This window comes from Clupea harengus, chromosome 10 (genome assembly GCF_900700415.2).
Source record: "Clupea harengus chromosome 10, Ch_v2.0.2, whole genome shotgun sequence".
In the NCBI taxonomy this organism is placed as follows: Eukaryota; Metazoa; Chordata; class Actinopteri; order Clupeiformes; family Clupeidae; genus Clupea; species Clupea harengus.
Window position 1 is genome coordinate 6,757,229 of NC_045161.1, and position 15,065 is coordinate 6,772,293.

The following is a 15,065-nucleotide window of genomic DNA, read 5'->3' on the forward strand; positions in this document are numbered from 1 at the left end:
GCTCCGTGATTCGGTAATTCTATAGGCTTACGGTTTTTTCCTGACAATTTTTAACATTGAAGATGGAAGGAAAGGGACAAATTAAGGCCAACCTGGAATCTGTTACTGTGAGTACCAGTACCATTATCCGCTGTGTTTATTCATTGTCACTTTATCATGTTCTTAATCATGTTTTCTTTAGTTTTCGTTTTTGTCATTAGAGAAATGGGCTCTAATGCATTCCTCTGCGAGTTTTATTTTTCTGATTAGCCTATACATCTCAGGCTGCACCTCTATTTTTGTGGCATCCAAGAGAGGATATTGAAAGCAACCTTAGAGTTAACTGTTAACGTAAACATGAATATTCAGATTATGTTGTAACTTCTCAGATGCTTTTAGAAGAGCCCGCCCACATGAGAGTTCTGCCTACAGCACTCCAGGTGTTTGCTCCCAGATTAACAAATTCAAGCAAGGCAAATCTATTATGTGATACATATACAGAAAACATGGCCTTGCAATCATTTAGTCAATTTATACGAAGCTCACACAGTGTCCAAACATGAAACAAATTAATGTATAATAAATACATTAATCACATCCTGTCAGTCTTTGTGGCTGTCTCTCACAACCAGTCTACACTATAGGCTATCTCTGTCCTACTCCACTGTACAGACTGTGCACACCAATGTGTTCACTTTCATTGTAGTTAAATATTTTTAAATGACAGACATTGAAATCACTAACCCCAAAATAATGAATTAAAAAGATATTTTTTTTCCAAATTCTGTTGCCAAAAGTGATGAGACTTAACACAACAAAACGTGTCAGATCAATTTAGGATTAGAGGATTGTGAAGGAAGATTACATTTTGCTTCTATTTAGGACGACTTTGAGGAAAGTCAGGGGGCTGGTCACATGCACCTCACATGCTTCTCATGGGATAGTCTTGTGACCTGGATAAAATATTCAGATATTTTATTGAAAAAAAATCTCATTGGAGACAGCTGAGACCAGTACTCCCAGTCTACTGTACTGAACAGCACGTGTTCCTCCACTATATTCCATGTGATTCAGTGATTCCTCAATGTGCACCTCATGTCAGGATGTAGAGTATATGTACTCCTCATTTCAAATGAGTGCTCAGATTATTCTCTGTTATTTCGATGGGACAAGGTGTGCCTGCCTTTGTAACACAAGCCCCTCTTCTCCCTTTCCTAAAGATGGCCACTACTGAGGCCACCTCGCTGCTGGACAACATGGAAGTGAGAGATGAGTGGCAGGATGAAGACTTTCCCAGGTGGGACCCTTCGTAGATTATGGAATTGTCCCTGTGTTTTAAAGACACAGTCACACATAAACAATCCTTAGTGAAAATGTTGTCATGTATTTGAAAGGCGAATAACTTAAAGGTACAGTGTGTAGCTTTTAGTGGCATCTACTGGTGAGGTTGCTGAATTGTAACCAGCTGAAAACCCTTCCCAAGCGTGTGCGAGAACCTATGGTAGCCGTTAAATGCCGTAACAACGCAAGAAGTCTCGAGTCAGTGTTTTGTTTTGTCCATTCTGAGCTACTTTAGGAACATGGCAATGCAACATGGCGGACTCCGTGGAAGAGGACCAGCTCCCTATGTAGATATGAAGGGCTCATTCTAAGCGAAAACACAATGATTCTTATATGATATGATAAATGCTTATTATGAATCCTACTATATTCCATTTCAATAGATGCCACTAAAAACTACACAACAGACTTTTAATTATTAGATTGTATGCATTGTATGTATTTTGCATCTCAATAAATAAGCAATACAAATAAATATCTCAATGAAAAATAATAGATTCATAATAAAACTAATACAGAAGAAGGAAAGGTAACATCAAGTATCATATTGTAACCTTCACAATGAAATCAAGTCATTTTAAAATACTGATTTGGGATTTAAAGATTCCTAAAATCCTCCCGTGGTCACTAGGAAAAGGAATACATCTGACAGAGAAGATTCAGTGGCAGTTCTCTCTGTGGTCTTGCAGAGATGAGCAGGTGCAGCTCTCTCCTTAAATGGAAATCAGCCACGTCATGTGACGTGCACGACAGCCAACAACACAGCATCACCAGGAAAATGGAGGCAGGTCAGGAGTAGAGAGGAAAAAAGCAGAGAGGCTGTTTTAGCATCTTTAGGCAAGGTTTTCTGAGATGTGGTTCTTAACACAATACATGTGATAGGGACAAGATTATCTTTGAGGGGTATAGTGTTAGAATTTGCAGAGACACAGGACAATCAGTCTTTATCTGATCCATTCCTCCTTCTGTTTTTCTGAAGGTAAGTGAAAACACTTAATTTCCCATATTAGCTTGCCTTGTATTGCCCTCTAGTGTAAGAGTCATATCTCTCTGGATCAATACCATATGCTCTTCGGGCTTATTGTTTCAGGGAATTCTATTCATTCTATTCAGGGAATAATCAGTCATCTGATAGTTCTGTTTACAGCTCAGTGTGTATCAAATCATGCTTACCAGAAATGCTGACTTCAGATAAGGTGCATTAACTGCATTTGGCAGCTACATAGGGAGAAAAGGAGTTGATAAAAGCCTGCAATGTATCACTGTTTTTCCAGATTGGCTGCTGCGTCTGCCTAGAACTTCCATTTCTTTGTTGTTTTCCTCCAGAAGCGTGCGCTTTGTTTTGTCGACATCTCTGTTCTCCCACCCCCTATGGTATTGTGTCTCTCCTGCCCCCTCTCCCTTTGCCTCCCTGCCCGCACATTGTGTGGGAGGTGAGGGAGATGACACCCCATGCAAGTTAAGTAGCAGGGAGACAGCTGCTACCAAATACAACCACCCCTTTAAGTGCCACTAGCTGTCCCTCCTCCTCTGTTGAATTCATTAGAATGCGTTATTGGGGGCTTAGCTCTATAACAGCCTCTCTGTTCCCTCCATGGGGGCTTCATGAAGAGAGAATTGATCAGTGACTAGTACTGCGTGGGTGATAAATAGAATAAAATGGCAAATATGTTTCATGCCTGTCAGGAAATCCGGCCCTTGAGTTAAAGGCAAACCTGCTGCACTAAGTACTATTTTGATGCACTGCCCTTTTAGAATTGTCCTTATGTGAAGATTTTGGTGATTTTGTTTAGACCACTTCCAGAGGACGGTGAAATGGAGTCATCCTGTGGCCTTACTGATGACAGAACTTGTGAGTGAAGCCATCATTACACTTTTCAATCTATCACACATTCCTCAGTCAATCACATTTATTATAGCCAAATACTGTATACTTCTCAGTCAGAATTCTTAATCATACTAATCGTAATAACACACCATTTTCTGTAACCAATCACACACAGCTAGATATACTCTTCAACAAATCAAACCTTTCCTTCAATGTTACACTCCTCTGTCAATCATGTTTTTTTTTTAAATTAACTCCAAAAAGAGATGCTGCATATGTAGATATGATGTATCACAACTATATGATGTACACATTCTTTAGCATCAGTAATACAAAGAGGCAGATGAGCTCAGAGAGCATCTTTAATCACACTCCTCAACCTATCAGCCATTTTCTTCTTCCAGTTTACACCACTGAAGCATCATGTTTATGTTCTCTTGGCCTTCGTAGCTCCACCAAACTCCCTTCACCTGGGTGGGGCAGGGGGGTCAGGATCTCACCGAAAGCGCCGCACCTTAGTGGCTCCAGACATGAACCTTTCTCTGGACCAGAGTGAGGGATCGCTGCTGTCTGACGACTACCTGGATACGCCCGATGACCTCGATATCAACGTGGATGATATTGAGACACCGGATGAGACAGACTCTCTTGAGTTTGTCCCGAATGGCAATGACCTTGAGTGGGAGGGTTCGTCATAGACTCTGAGTTTTACAATCACATTGATTACACACATGATCCTGTTATACCAGTTGTACTATATGTTTGTGTGTCTAGAATGTAAATATGTATCTTGTGGTTGAAATCACTGGATACATTACGGCAATATTTCTCCATACGCAGATGACACACCTGTTGCAAAAACCTCAGCAGACGGAGCGGGACCTGAAGTGGAAGATGATGATGGCGCAGGTGGGAATGGACGACTGTGGAGGACGGTGATCATTGGGGAGCAGGAGCACCGCATTGACATGCAAGTCATTCGGCCGTACCTGCGTGTCGTATCTCATGGAGGTAGGCTTAGCCAGACAGCCAACAATTCATTTGCTTATTTAAAATTACATTTAAAGGTCATGGTATTTGTATTATTATGTCAGGTTTGTTTGTGTGATTCTGCAGGTTACTATGGTGAAGGATTGAATGCCATCATTGTGTTCACTGCGTGCTACCTCCCTGACAGTAGCTGTACAGAGTATCACTACATCATGGAGAACCTCTTTCTGTGAGTATGAGAGGTCCACCGTGGATTATTTCAGAGAATGTTTTCATCCTCCTCCTGCTTGCCTATCCACCTCACTGAAATCCCTCAACTCACTCCCCCTCTTCTAAACCACACTCACCCACCCACTCTCAGGTATGTGGTGAGCAGTCTAGAAATGCTGGTTGCGGAGGACTATTTGATTATCTACATGAATGGAGGCACACCACGGAGTAAGATGCCAGGCATAGGATGGCTAAAGAAGTGTTATCAAATGATTGACAGAAGGTATGAATCAGTGTGCCAAAATGCAAGCTGCCTCTATTCACTGTGTGATGCATGTATGACACAGACCACACACAATGAACAAAGATGACTGCATTGTAACTGCTCATTTTTGATGTCACATCGAAGTCATTTTTGCACAAACAAATTTTGTCCAAATATTAATGAGGCAGTTCCCTTTGGATAGCATTGCTAACTTTGCCTCACTTTTTTTCAAATAGGCTAAGGAAGAACCTGAAGTCTCTCATCATTGCTCACCCTTCCTGGTTCATTCGCACAGTGGTGGCCATTTCTAGACCTTTCATCAGGTGATTATCGGTCTTCATGTTGATGACATTCACTCTGGCATGGCAGTGTGAGTAACGGCCCCTCACTGTGCTTTCACAGCGTGAAGTTCATGAACAAGATTCGCTACGTGCACAGCCTAGAAGAATTGGAGCAGATCGTTCCCATGGAGCATGTGCAAATCCCCGAGTGTGTCATTCAGTGAGTATTTTTGCCACCAGGGGAAGACAGATCTGTCACCCCCAACGCTCTGATCAAAAATACAGGACTAGAAATCACCATAGGCATCAGTGGGAGAGAGATTTTTCTAACAACAGTAGCTTCTTTAATCTGAGACTGTTATGGCAATAGGATATAGGACTATTGTTGGAAATTATAATCGGGGGCCCAAATCTGTTTTATGTACCGTACTAATTCGGTTTGTGCAATGTCATATTATTGTTGTTATCTTGTCATTATATATTATATGTTTTATTATAAAGATACCATAACATTAATCTAATGTTGTCTTAATTATTATTTCAAGGTTTGAAGAAGAAAGGATGAAAGCACGGAAAGAAAGGTAGAGCTCTTTTAACTGGGGTATTTAGTTTATCTGATTATGTTTTGGTGTACTTATAAGAGTAATAATATTTTTTTTAAATAACAGTGACACTGTATGCATGAATGTGAATAAATGATAATAATATAATCAATATTTCTGTTTGAAGATTGGAACAGGAGCAAAGGGAACAACAGCTACAGCAACAGCAAAAGTCAGACTCAGCTATATCACACTCAGAGAGGTCAGAGTAAGACATAGCCTTATTTCTTTGTCATGTTTTAGAATTTAAACAATCACATTCATATTTAAACAGTTCAAGTGTTCATCATGTTTTACAGGCCTAAAGCTATATTGCAGGACCAAGGATTGTGAGGGTGATTAGAGCTCAAACTACCATTAGGTAACAGCACCGTAGGCTACTTTGGAACTTTCTAGAAATGTATAGATCACAAAGGTAGAGGGAGTAGCCTATACTTTATACATGCACCAACAGGATATAGTTTCATACCATTTTAGACATTGAATTATATTTGTTTTCAATTACAGTTTTGTGGTTTCTTATGGAGATGTATCCGTTGTTTTGAAGTATAAAACAGGCATTGTTTATTTTCCATTTAGATGGAACACATTTTCAAAATGCTATCCCACACCATCATACATCCGAGTTCTACCACAGGACGTGCCTCTGTTCTGCCAGGGTTTGCTGAATAGGAGCATTCATCTGAAGATCCATGTGTGCCAGATTGGAGCATTGCTTTTAGCAGTTATTCTCCAAGCTTTCATTTGCCTTGTCATTAGTGAAATGTTATTTTTATATATTTTCTTAATGTGTAAATTGATAATGCCAAGTTTCTTCTTTTGTTATTTTCATTTGTATTTCATTATCATATGCATGTTGACCTCATTGCTGTTTGTCATTTGAAGGCACATGCATAGATAAACCTGAACAAATTGTTTATTTTTCTTGTGTTTATTGAATGGCATTAGTAGGACCTTACTTTATAGCTGCATTGTTAAATATGTATTATTGAATGTATGGATTAATTTGCACATCTTAAGTGCATCTTAAATGAGTCATTTTATTACCTGCTTGTTTCCATTTGCATCATAGTAACTTTGGCATGGATTTTGATGTTCTTACATATCCTTAAGAAGTCACGTTTTCCAAATGTATTCCAAATGTAACAAAATAAAGCTAATGTCACCAGCTGCGGAATACAACCGTAAACAAGCAATGTTAAAAAGCACTGTCTGACAAAAGAAAATTAAACAGCAATGCCCAATCTTCTGGATATAAGGCCCCTCTTGGACTTGAGAATTTATAGAAAATGCTGGTGCCTCTGTAAAAGCTGGACTACTGAACTCTTAATTTGAAGTACAAGTATTGTAAACAGGAAAGATATACCTTAGTTTTGGATTTGTGATATGGTACAAAAAATAAATATTACCCAGTAATTTCTTACTGCTTCTCACATATGCTGAATATGACCATTTTGGTATGATTAAAGCAAGACTCCTCTTTTAATGTTATGTTGATGCCAGTGACAACAGAATTGCCATACATAGAATATAGAATATCTGTATAAAGTAAAAAGTATTTGGGAAAACAACAGATCATCACAACAGGTTTTGTGGTCATGCAAACACGTTGTTATAGTCAATCAAAGCTATTTGCTGTCTCTTAAATCACAGAAGTTATTTGCGAGGTTAACTGCGCACACATCTAAGCTAAGCTCACTGGTCAAATGTCCTCTGGCCAGTGAAACTAGCTGTGTTCAGGAATGGCACGCAGGTGTATGTCACATAAATATTGTTCTCATTACTGTTGATGATTTATATGACATTTGGAACGGTGTCTGGAAATTCATCCCAGTCACTGACCCTCTCTATTTCCATTGTATATTGATATAATTTAATAATAGTTGTAACTTTAGTTTTTTAGTTTTACATGATCTTCAAATGAACTGCGCGAGGGACAGATTTCCCACTAGATGCTCAGGCTATACACTTTGTAGTGTTGCGGTCTGGGACGGACCACCATTGTGAGAAGCTTTCACAGCACGACATTGCAAACTATATTGTTGAAAGGCACCATAGAATGCAAGCTTGTATCTGTGTCAGCTGTGCTGTTGTAAGTGTTTGCAAGGTTGGTGTGTGTGCCCCAAAAGTAGTTACCTTGCTAGTTTTACACCAAAACGCCTTACTGCTGCTTTAAAGTGGTGACATTACATATGAGTGGTATCACCTCTGACTTTGAACTGAAACCCTCAAATATCATCTGATAACTAGTGATGGTTCCCATCATTCACAAAACACAAAACAAATGCAAATTGTATTCTGTATTTGATTCAGAGACCTGTGTACATTTCAATCATATTGATTGTAGGCTATAGCCTACGTTTTGTATAGGGCCCCCACAAGGTCTTTAAGATAGCTTGGTTGCCAAGGATGCATTTTCCCCATCACATGTGTGAACCACCACGTTTACAGTGTAAGCAAATACACTGACATATTTACAGCTGTTTAGCTGATGTGAGGTCTACGTGAAACTAGTCACGTCAAAGGACGCATAAACACAATGTGCCTCCTTATAGGTCTCATTGACCGCTCCATGCGTGTACACGCTCAGCAGTTACTTTTTTCACAAGGACACAGAACAGGTGGCAGTAGATAATGTAAACCCTAGGGGCCTCTGAGCGCTGATTGGTTCTTGACACTGTTTCGTAAAGCACGATAGGCAGCTCAAAAAGAGCCGCGCCCTCAACCTAGACCACGAGGGGTAAATATTCAAGTGAATCGTTCTAGGTCTGGAATTGGGCTCGTGGTGTCTCTTGAAGGTATCAATGAACTGCTTCGTGGGAAGTTTAGATAACGTTACAGAAACTTTTACCCAGTGTCTGAGAAAAAGGTAGCATTTGCTTGTCGTGAGGATTTTGATCAGTATCTTTGGAAAGTTTTCTTACTTCTTTTAATAACCGTTATAATCGGTAGAACCGATTTCAGGATGAAGTACATCATAGGAATTGGAGGGTAAGTTGGAATTTTATTTGAAACTTCAACTGTAGGATATGCTAGCCAGCTATTTAAGTAGTCAATGTATAATTTACAACGTCCGCTAGATACATTGTTAAATAGACATGGACATGTAAGTTAAATTTATAGCCTGGAAATGTTCCTAAAAATCTAAACTGGTATTCTGTTAATTAAGTTACTTTAAAACAGTCTTTACAGGAGCTATAATGCACACATTTGAGAATAATATTGTATGTTAGTACGTAATATCCCCCTGCGTCAAATTGGTAGCTTTGAAAGTTTAAGCGGGAGATTTAAAATATTGCGCGGTATCGTGTAGAAAGTGGAGGGACAACCACTTTTTAAACTTCTGCTAGTTAGCCAGACAAAGGATGGGTTGTTTCCGGTGTCATTAACTCCAATGTCTATATATACTTTGCTTTAAAGTTGTTGCTACTTCTATTGCACAATTGCATTCTTCGTTAAGGTCATTAGCTACCGTATCAATAACTATGATGAATTCGGTATCGTTGCTCCTGCACCTGTCCAATGTTTACGATATGACAACCACGTTAGTTTGGACAAACAGTTAAGGCTAACTGGTTTTGCTTTGCTATACAGTTAACGTTAACCAACTTTTATCCTTAAGGACATGCTGTTTTTGAAAGTAACTATAAAAGCCTTTAATGTTAGTTGTATTATTACCCTTCCGCTGTGGCAAAGTTGTAACAACGAAACTAGCTAACGTTAGCTGACATACAACTTAACCTTACCATGCTTAAAGCTAACCTTAGTCCCGCCACTTTTCAGTGATTGTATTGCCAGGCAGGCTAATGTGAATTACAGGAAGCCATTTGTCCTCTTCACATTTTAAAACCTTTCTAATTGGTGCACATTTCTGTTCGATTTTATTTGCAGAGTGACAAATGGTGGCAAAACCACACTGACGAACAGCCTGGTCAAACTTTTACCTAATTGCTGTGTGATCCATCAAGATGATTTCTTCAAGGTAAGTGTTTCAGTTTGTTCTACCAAGGCTATGTAGCTGTGAATGAAGGACATGAGTTCAGGGACACATTCTTGGTCTTACATTGGTGCTTTCCATTAATCTTTCACTTAAGACCATTGCTACAGTTTATTTATTTATTTATTTCAACATGATGTTTAACAGATGTAGGAAATATTAGCTTTCACCACATCCACATGTACCTCCATTCATTCTCATTTTGTGAAAGACAAGATTTCCCTGTCAATTCTGCTTTGCATGCTTCTGTGTGGCTAGAGCAGATGTGTTAGCATGAGTTCAGGATGTGATCAGGCCGTCTGGTGTGCTGGTCACCCTGAGGTTGCAGCAGTGTTTTACTGGTCACTGTTATTTCAGCCACCGGATCAAATAGAAGTCGGAGAGGACGGCTTTAGGCAATGGGATGGTAAGATCGTGTTTAACTGTAGGAAACCCAGCAATACATCTATTCCTTGTTGTATTTGTAGATGCTATTGTAGTAATTTGTCACACAATGGAATTTTGTCTGTACTCGGTACCGTCACACTATTTATGCCTTCCACATTTCCCTGTGTGCTCTCCCTGTGTAGTTATTACAGCTATGGATATGGAGGCCATGGTCAACACTATAAAGGGCTGGATTGAGAATCCTGTCAAGTTTGCCCGTTCCCACGGTGTGAGGCTCTCGCCTGCGGCAGATGTGGAAAATCGAGAGAAGCAGACCCACATACTGATTGTGGAGGGCTTCCTGCTCTACAACTACATGTGAGTCTTGCAGCAGTTTTGCATCATCTGACTTTAGGTCTAGATAATTAGATTTCTGTCCACTCGTACATCTAGTGTAGTCATGTTAAGACTACTTGCGAAAATGATTTTCCTGGCATCAACAAAGTACATTCCATCCTATGTTATCTGGAATTACTTGGCACTCCCCTTTCACTAGAGGTTTCTAGCCTTAATGCTAACCATTAATGAATGACCTTATGTGACTAGAATACCAATCATTTGGTGGCCAACAATTTGATGGGCTTTCTTATTGGAGAAAGATCAAAACGAGCTTAGGAAGAGATTAGCTTCTATAAAGTTTAGGGCACAGAGAGTACAGTCCTGGGTAGAGACCAACATCACGTGAGTTGTAAGCAGTAGAGCACTCACTGCTCAGTGAACAGCACTGTAGAGCTGTAGATAAGTAAGGTGGCTGCTGATTGGACATGGCTGATGAGCAGAGCTTCCTACGAAGTGCGATATCTTCTCACTTCCACTCCAGACCCCCAATATGAAAGGAGATACTGATGTTTACGTTATGTAACCTTCACTGGGTTTGTATGTTGTGTGGTTATGGTACACTGTATTCATGGCACACAGAACTTCACACTGAGCGTGTTTCTTCTATTTTGTTTCAAGGCCATTGGTTGATGTCTTCGACAAAAGTTACTACATCAGCATTCCATATGAGGAATGCAAGAGGAGAAGGAGGTTTGTAAATTTGCAGTTGTACATGTTTACAACTTTGCATGTTTATTATAGATTCAATTTGCAGAGAGCCCAATGATAATAAAGATACATATTTTCATCTCCAAAATGACTAAATGTAAAATATGATGATTGTTTTGTAGTACAAGACAATATACTGTCCCAGACCCCCCTGGCTTGTTTGATGGCCATGTGTGGCCCATGTACCTGAAGCACAGGACGGCGATGGAGCACAGCTGCTTGAACATTGGTGAGTGAAAATGTTCAGTATAAACCGATGAATTCACAGGAACCGTGCTTTCACAGCAGGGTTATTAGAAGCAGAAAAGAAATCAAATAATTTACCTGAAGAAAAGGTACAATTCAGCAAAACTAATAAGGATTGCTTTAAAAAAAAAAAAGTATCACTTCAAGGCGGTGGACATTGTATCCATTCAAGGCGGTGGGTGTCGCTCCTAAACTTCTGTGTACAGTGTGGAGCTATAGGTGACAACCTTAAGATGGCGACATAGCGTGTCAGGACCTATACTCACTAACTCCCGGGAGTAATAGTAGTTATTGTCAAGTAAAGAAATCCGATGTCAGGGAGGAAACATGTGTGTTGTATGGGACCATTTCAAATGTAATAGTGAAAGCTGTACAAGCGAATGCATGGTGAATTCTGGTAACAGCATCTGTGGCGTAGAAATTAAAGGGAAAAATCTCCCAAAATCTTCAAGTTCACCTTCAAAGTTACCATCGAGCAATACACATTGTCTATGGGAAAGGATGTAGTGAGACAGAGTGAGTGACGAACGTAACATTTTTAACAACCTGTGTGTTCTTGTGTGAGTTAGGCTTGGGCAGTATCTATTATTTCATACAGTCATACCTTCTTGACATTTCATCGGGGTACACGGTATATGTATTTGTGTACAAAAATAACCTAATGTAAAAGCTGAGCTGCTGGTGATGGGAGTCATTGTAGCATTTATTACATCGAATAGATATTATGTGCAGGTGGCAGACCGGCTGTTGAATAAAGTCATATGGCTAATAAACTGCTTTTGTAGTTGGAAGAAATCATCTCAAGATAAAGATATATGTGGCAGTGTGTTCATGATTCCATATCTAGTCATATTTAACTGGTCAGCCAGGAGACCTATAGAGCAGAAATGCCTGCGTTAGCCGTCATGCACTGTAAACGGCAGAATTGTCCTGAACGGGGTCACCAGTGTGGACGTTGAGTGATAGGGAAGCGCAGAGACAACTCCCGTTCAAGAGTTAAAAGATCGCCGTTAGTTTACTTCAACACCATTCCACTTCCTTGTATTGGCAGAGCACGCAACGTAATCACCCCCTAATCAGACCATTTTTGTCCTCAACTAAAATTAAAACAGACTACAATAAACTGAAAAGAAATAGAAAGTCCATGAAATGAACTAAAATGAAACTACTAAAACTGAACTGGAATTTGGATTGAATACAAACAAATTTGAAAATGGAAAACTACAACCATGTTTCACAAGTGTTTTAATATTTCATCTTTATTTTTTCTTTATCTCTGTGCCTCAGAATAATTCATTATTCTTATTTCAGAATATCTAGATGGCTTGAAGTCTAAAGATGAAATCTTCAACCTGGTGTTTGAAGGCATTCAGAATACATTGTTAAATTGTTTATAGGTAAGTGTAAATCAGTGTGGAGGAACTTCTGCAGTTTTTAAAAGGGACATCAACTCGCTTGTGTTTAGCATTATCTTTTCCATATGACGATGTGTGACTGAATTTAAATAGAATCTGGATACATTTTTTTTTTGTATTCCATGTTGTACAATTTCACGTTTTTGTTTTGAGTAACAGTGGTATGTTTTCTCTTTCAGTAAGAACTCCACAACGCTGCCATGTACAGATCTGTAAATAGTACCCAGTCTGAAGACATTCTTGTGGATGTTGTTTTTTTTTCTTCTTCTTGCCTACAGTTTTGTATATAGTAATGCATTTTAATTTATCAAATTTTTTGAGGAACTACGTTAGTTTTGTTTTTCTGGAACTTTACTAATTGCATTTATTACTTGATTATGTAATGTTTTGTAAGATGTGTTTGTAGTGGTTTATTTGTGCACTCATGCAGGTTACAGCCTGCCTACTTTCAAAGACCTTTCCCAAATAAATGAGTTTGTCACAATTTTGTGAATGCTCTCTACACTAAACCACGATTGGAACTGGTAACTGGAGAAAAAAAAACTGTGTGAGGTTCAGGTGTGGTGGTGTCGCCCTGGTGTGTCGGTAAGAACACCTCTGGAGTCAGAATGCGGTGTACGGGTTCACATTAAGAATTTGGGCAGCACAGTAATGAACCGGGTTCAAACTCTGGCTCCGCCAACATGGCTTATACAGATACAATGTTGTGGTCGAAAGGAAATAAATTACCAATTGGTTTGTATAAATACCACAAAAGCTTAATGTTTACAAATATAACTAAACAATGCAATACAAAAAAGATTCCAACAAAACGGTACAATCTTGGTGTTTACGATGTAACTAATACTGCCATCTACAGATCAATCACGTCCATTCTAGTGTACTTAAAGGTGCGGTGTAGAGAATTTAGGGTGATCTATAAGAAATGGAATAGAGTATTCATAATTATGTTTTCGTCATCTTAAAATGAGCCCTTTATATATCTACATAAGGAGTTCAGTTGGTTGCAATCTGCATCCTCACCACTAAATGCTGCTAAATCCTATATACTGCACCTTTAATATGCAATATCAGTTGTCTGACAATCCTCTTACTAATGTTTTAGATAAGTTGACAACCATTGTACAGATTTAACATTCCAAATGCACATCATTAACAGTTAGCCTTGAATTAGCTAGAAATACACTTTACTTGTAAAATACAGAATTGTAATACAGTTGTATCCCCACATGGCTAAATGCTAATAAACTAGCTGCTAACACCAATGAAGTTGTAACAGTATAGAATATATTCATCTAGTAAATGCAAACAACTTACAATTCGTCAGTGACGCATAATATTGCAAGGTAAGTGGATATTTACTACAATATGAACCGCTAGGCTAGATAATCAGGCAAACCAGCTGCTAGGAGTGTCCTACTTTCAACAAACAAGGGCAATCTGCTGGTCATTGGCCATACTAGCAACCACTATCTTCAGTCTATTTAAACTTTAAGAGATAAATGTAAACTGGTTAAGTTAAACAATTTATGATGGTGGATATGAAGTGAATTAATTTTAACTAGTATTTGAGGTAATTGTAATTACTAATACTATCTGATAGACTCCATCTGGGATTGAAATGTAACTCTGGACTTGAGAGCAGCTATAATGTGAGGGGCAGAACACAAGCTCTGGGTCATCAGTACCCTAGATTTGCACCATATGAGTTTCTTGCACATGACCATGTCACACATTCTTATGTTATAAATAAAAGTTATAAATAGGGTTATGGGAGGATTAGAAATGGAACACACTGGACTACATTGGACATTGCATGTCTCTGTATTAGCATGACACTATTGCCATGAAATTGGATGTATATTTAGCTGTTATTTAGTCATTTATTTTGACATTTTCATCTGGTTAGTATTTTTCAGTTGGTTGACATCAATTCACTACACCGTTACACTTAGTCTCTGGAACAATGACTTGAAAACCTAAAGAGATTAGAATGAGTGGCAGTTTAAGGGAACAGGTATATTTTACTGTGGTAACCACAAGTTCATATGACAAAATATTGTAAATAATTTTAAAGATGTAAAATATCAACTATATCTTTCAAATAAACTGACTGCTTGGTAGGCTAAACTCCCCAGGAACCATATAAACCCTTTATCCAAGCATCACTGGCAAGAGCTGATGCAAGACCTGGTCTCGCCATGGAATTTGATTTATTTAGCCTGTGGATCAAAATAACTAACATTCCTGTAGGGCAGTGGTTTAGGAACCACTTATTTCTCAGTACATAACATGCAGGTAATATCTTTTATAGAGAAATAATCTGTGTCCAGGTAAGGGTAAAGTGGTGAAAACTTTCAGGCAACACAGGTGTGAGACCAGCTTTATTCACAGCACTGGCATCGGCACCAGGGGAAAGTTACAAGCACCACAAGGGT

General features: G+C 38.9%; 2 protein-coding genes across 3 annotated transcripts; both read left to right on the forward strand.

Annotated features, from left to right (window-relative positions):
• Positions 1-25: 25 nt before the first annotated feature.
• On the forward strand, positions 26-6,982 carry atcaya (ATCAY kinesin light chain interacting caytaxin a). Of its 2 annotated transcripts, XM_031575148.2 has the most exons (13): positions 26-107; positions 1,200-1,276; positions 3,114-3,172; positions 3,599-3,835; positions 3,989-4,159; positions 4,265-4,367; positions 4,500-4,631; positions 4,850-4,936; positions 5,016-5,114; positions 5,440-5,475; positions 5,624-5,698; positions 5,796-5,857; positions 6,076-6,982. In XM_031575148.2, the coding sequence occupies exons 1-12, from the start codon at positions 63-65 to the stop codon at positions 5,827-5,829; spliced, it is 1,155 nt and encodes a 384-aa protein (XP_031431008.1). In that variant the 5' UTR covers positions 26-62; the 3' UTR covers positions 5,830-5,857; positions 6,076-6,982. The 2 variants fall into 2 exon arrangements, with proteins under 2 accessions (XP_031431008.1, XP_012683770.2); XM_012828316.3 differs by lacking the exons at positions 26-107; positions 1,200-1,276 and adding an exon at positions 1,983-2,299.
• A 1,247-nt stretch (positions 6,983-8,229) lies between these two features.
• On the forward strand, positions 8,230-13,136 carry mibp (muscle-specific beta 1 integrin binding protein). The gene is made up of 8 exons (XM_012828322.2): positions 8,230-8,487; positions 9,388-9,478; positions 9,851-9,899; positions 10,063-10,237; positions 10,877-10,948; positions 11,089-11,195; positions 12,524-12,609; positions 12,807-13,136. The coding sequence occupies exons 1-7, from the start codon at positions 8,462-8,464 to the stop codon at positions 12,607-12,609; spliced, it is 606 nt and encodes a 201-aa protein (XP_012683776.1). The 5' UTR covers positions 8,230-8,461; the 3' UTR covers positions 12,807-13,136.
• The last annotated feature ends 1,929 nt before the right edge of the window (positions 13,137-15,065 follow it).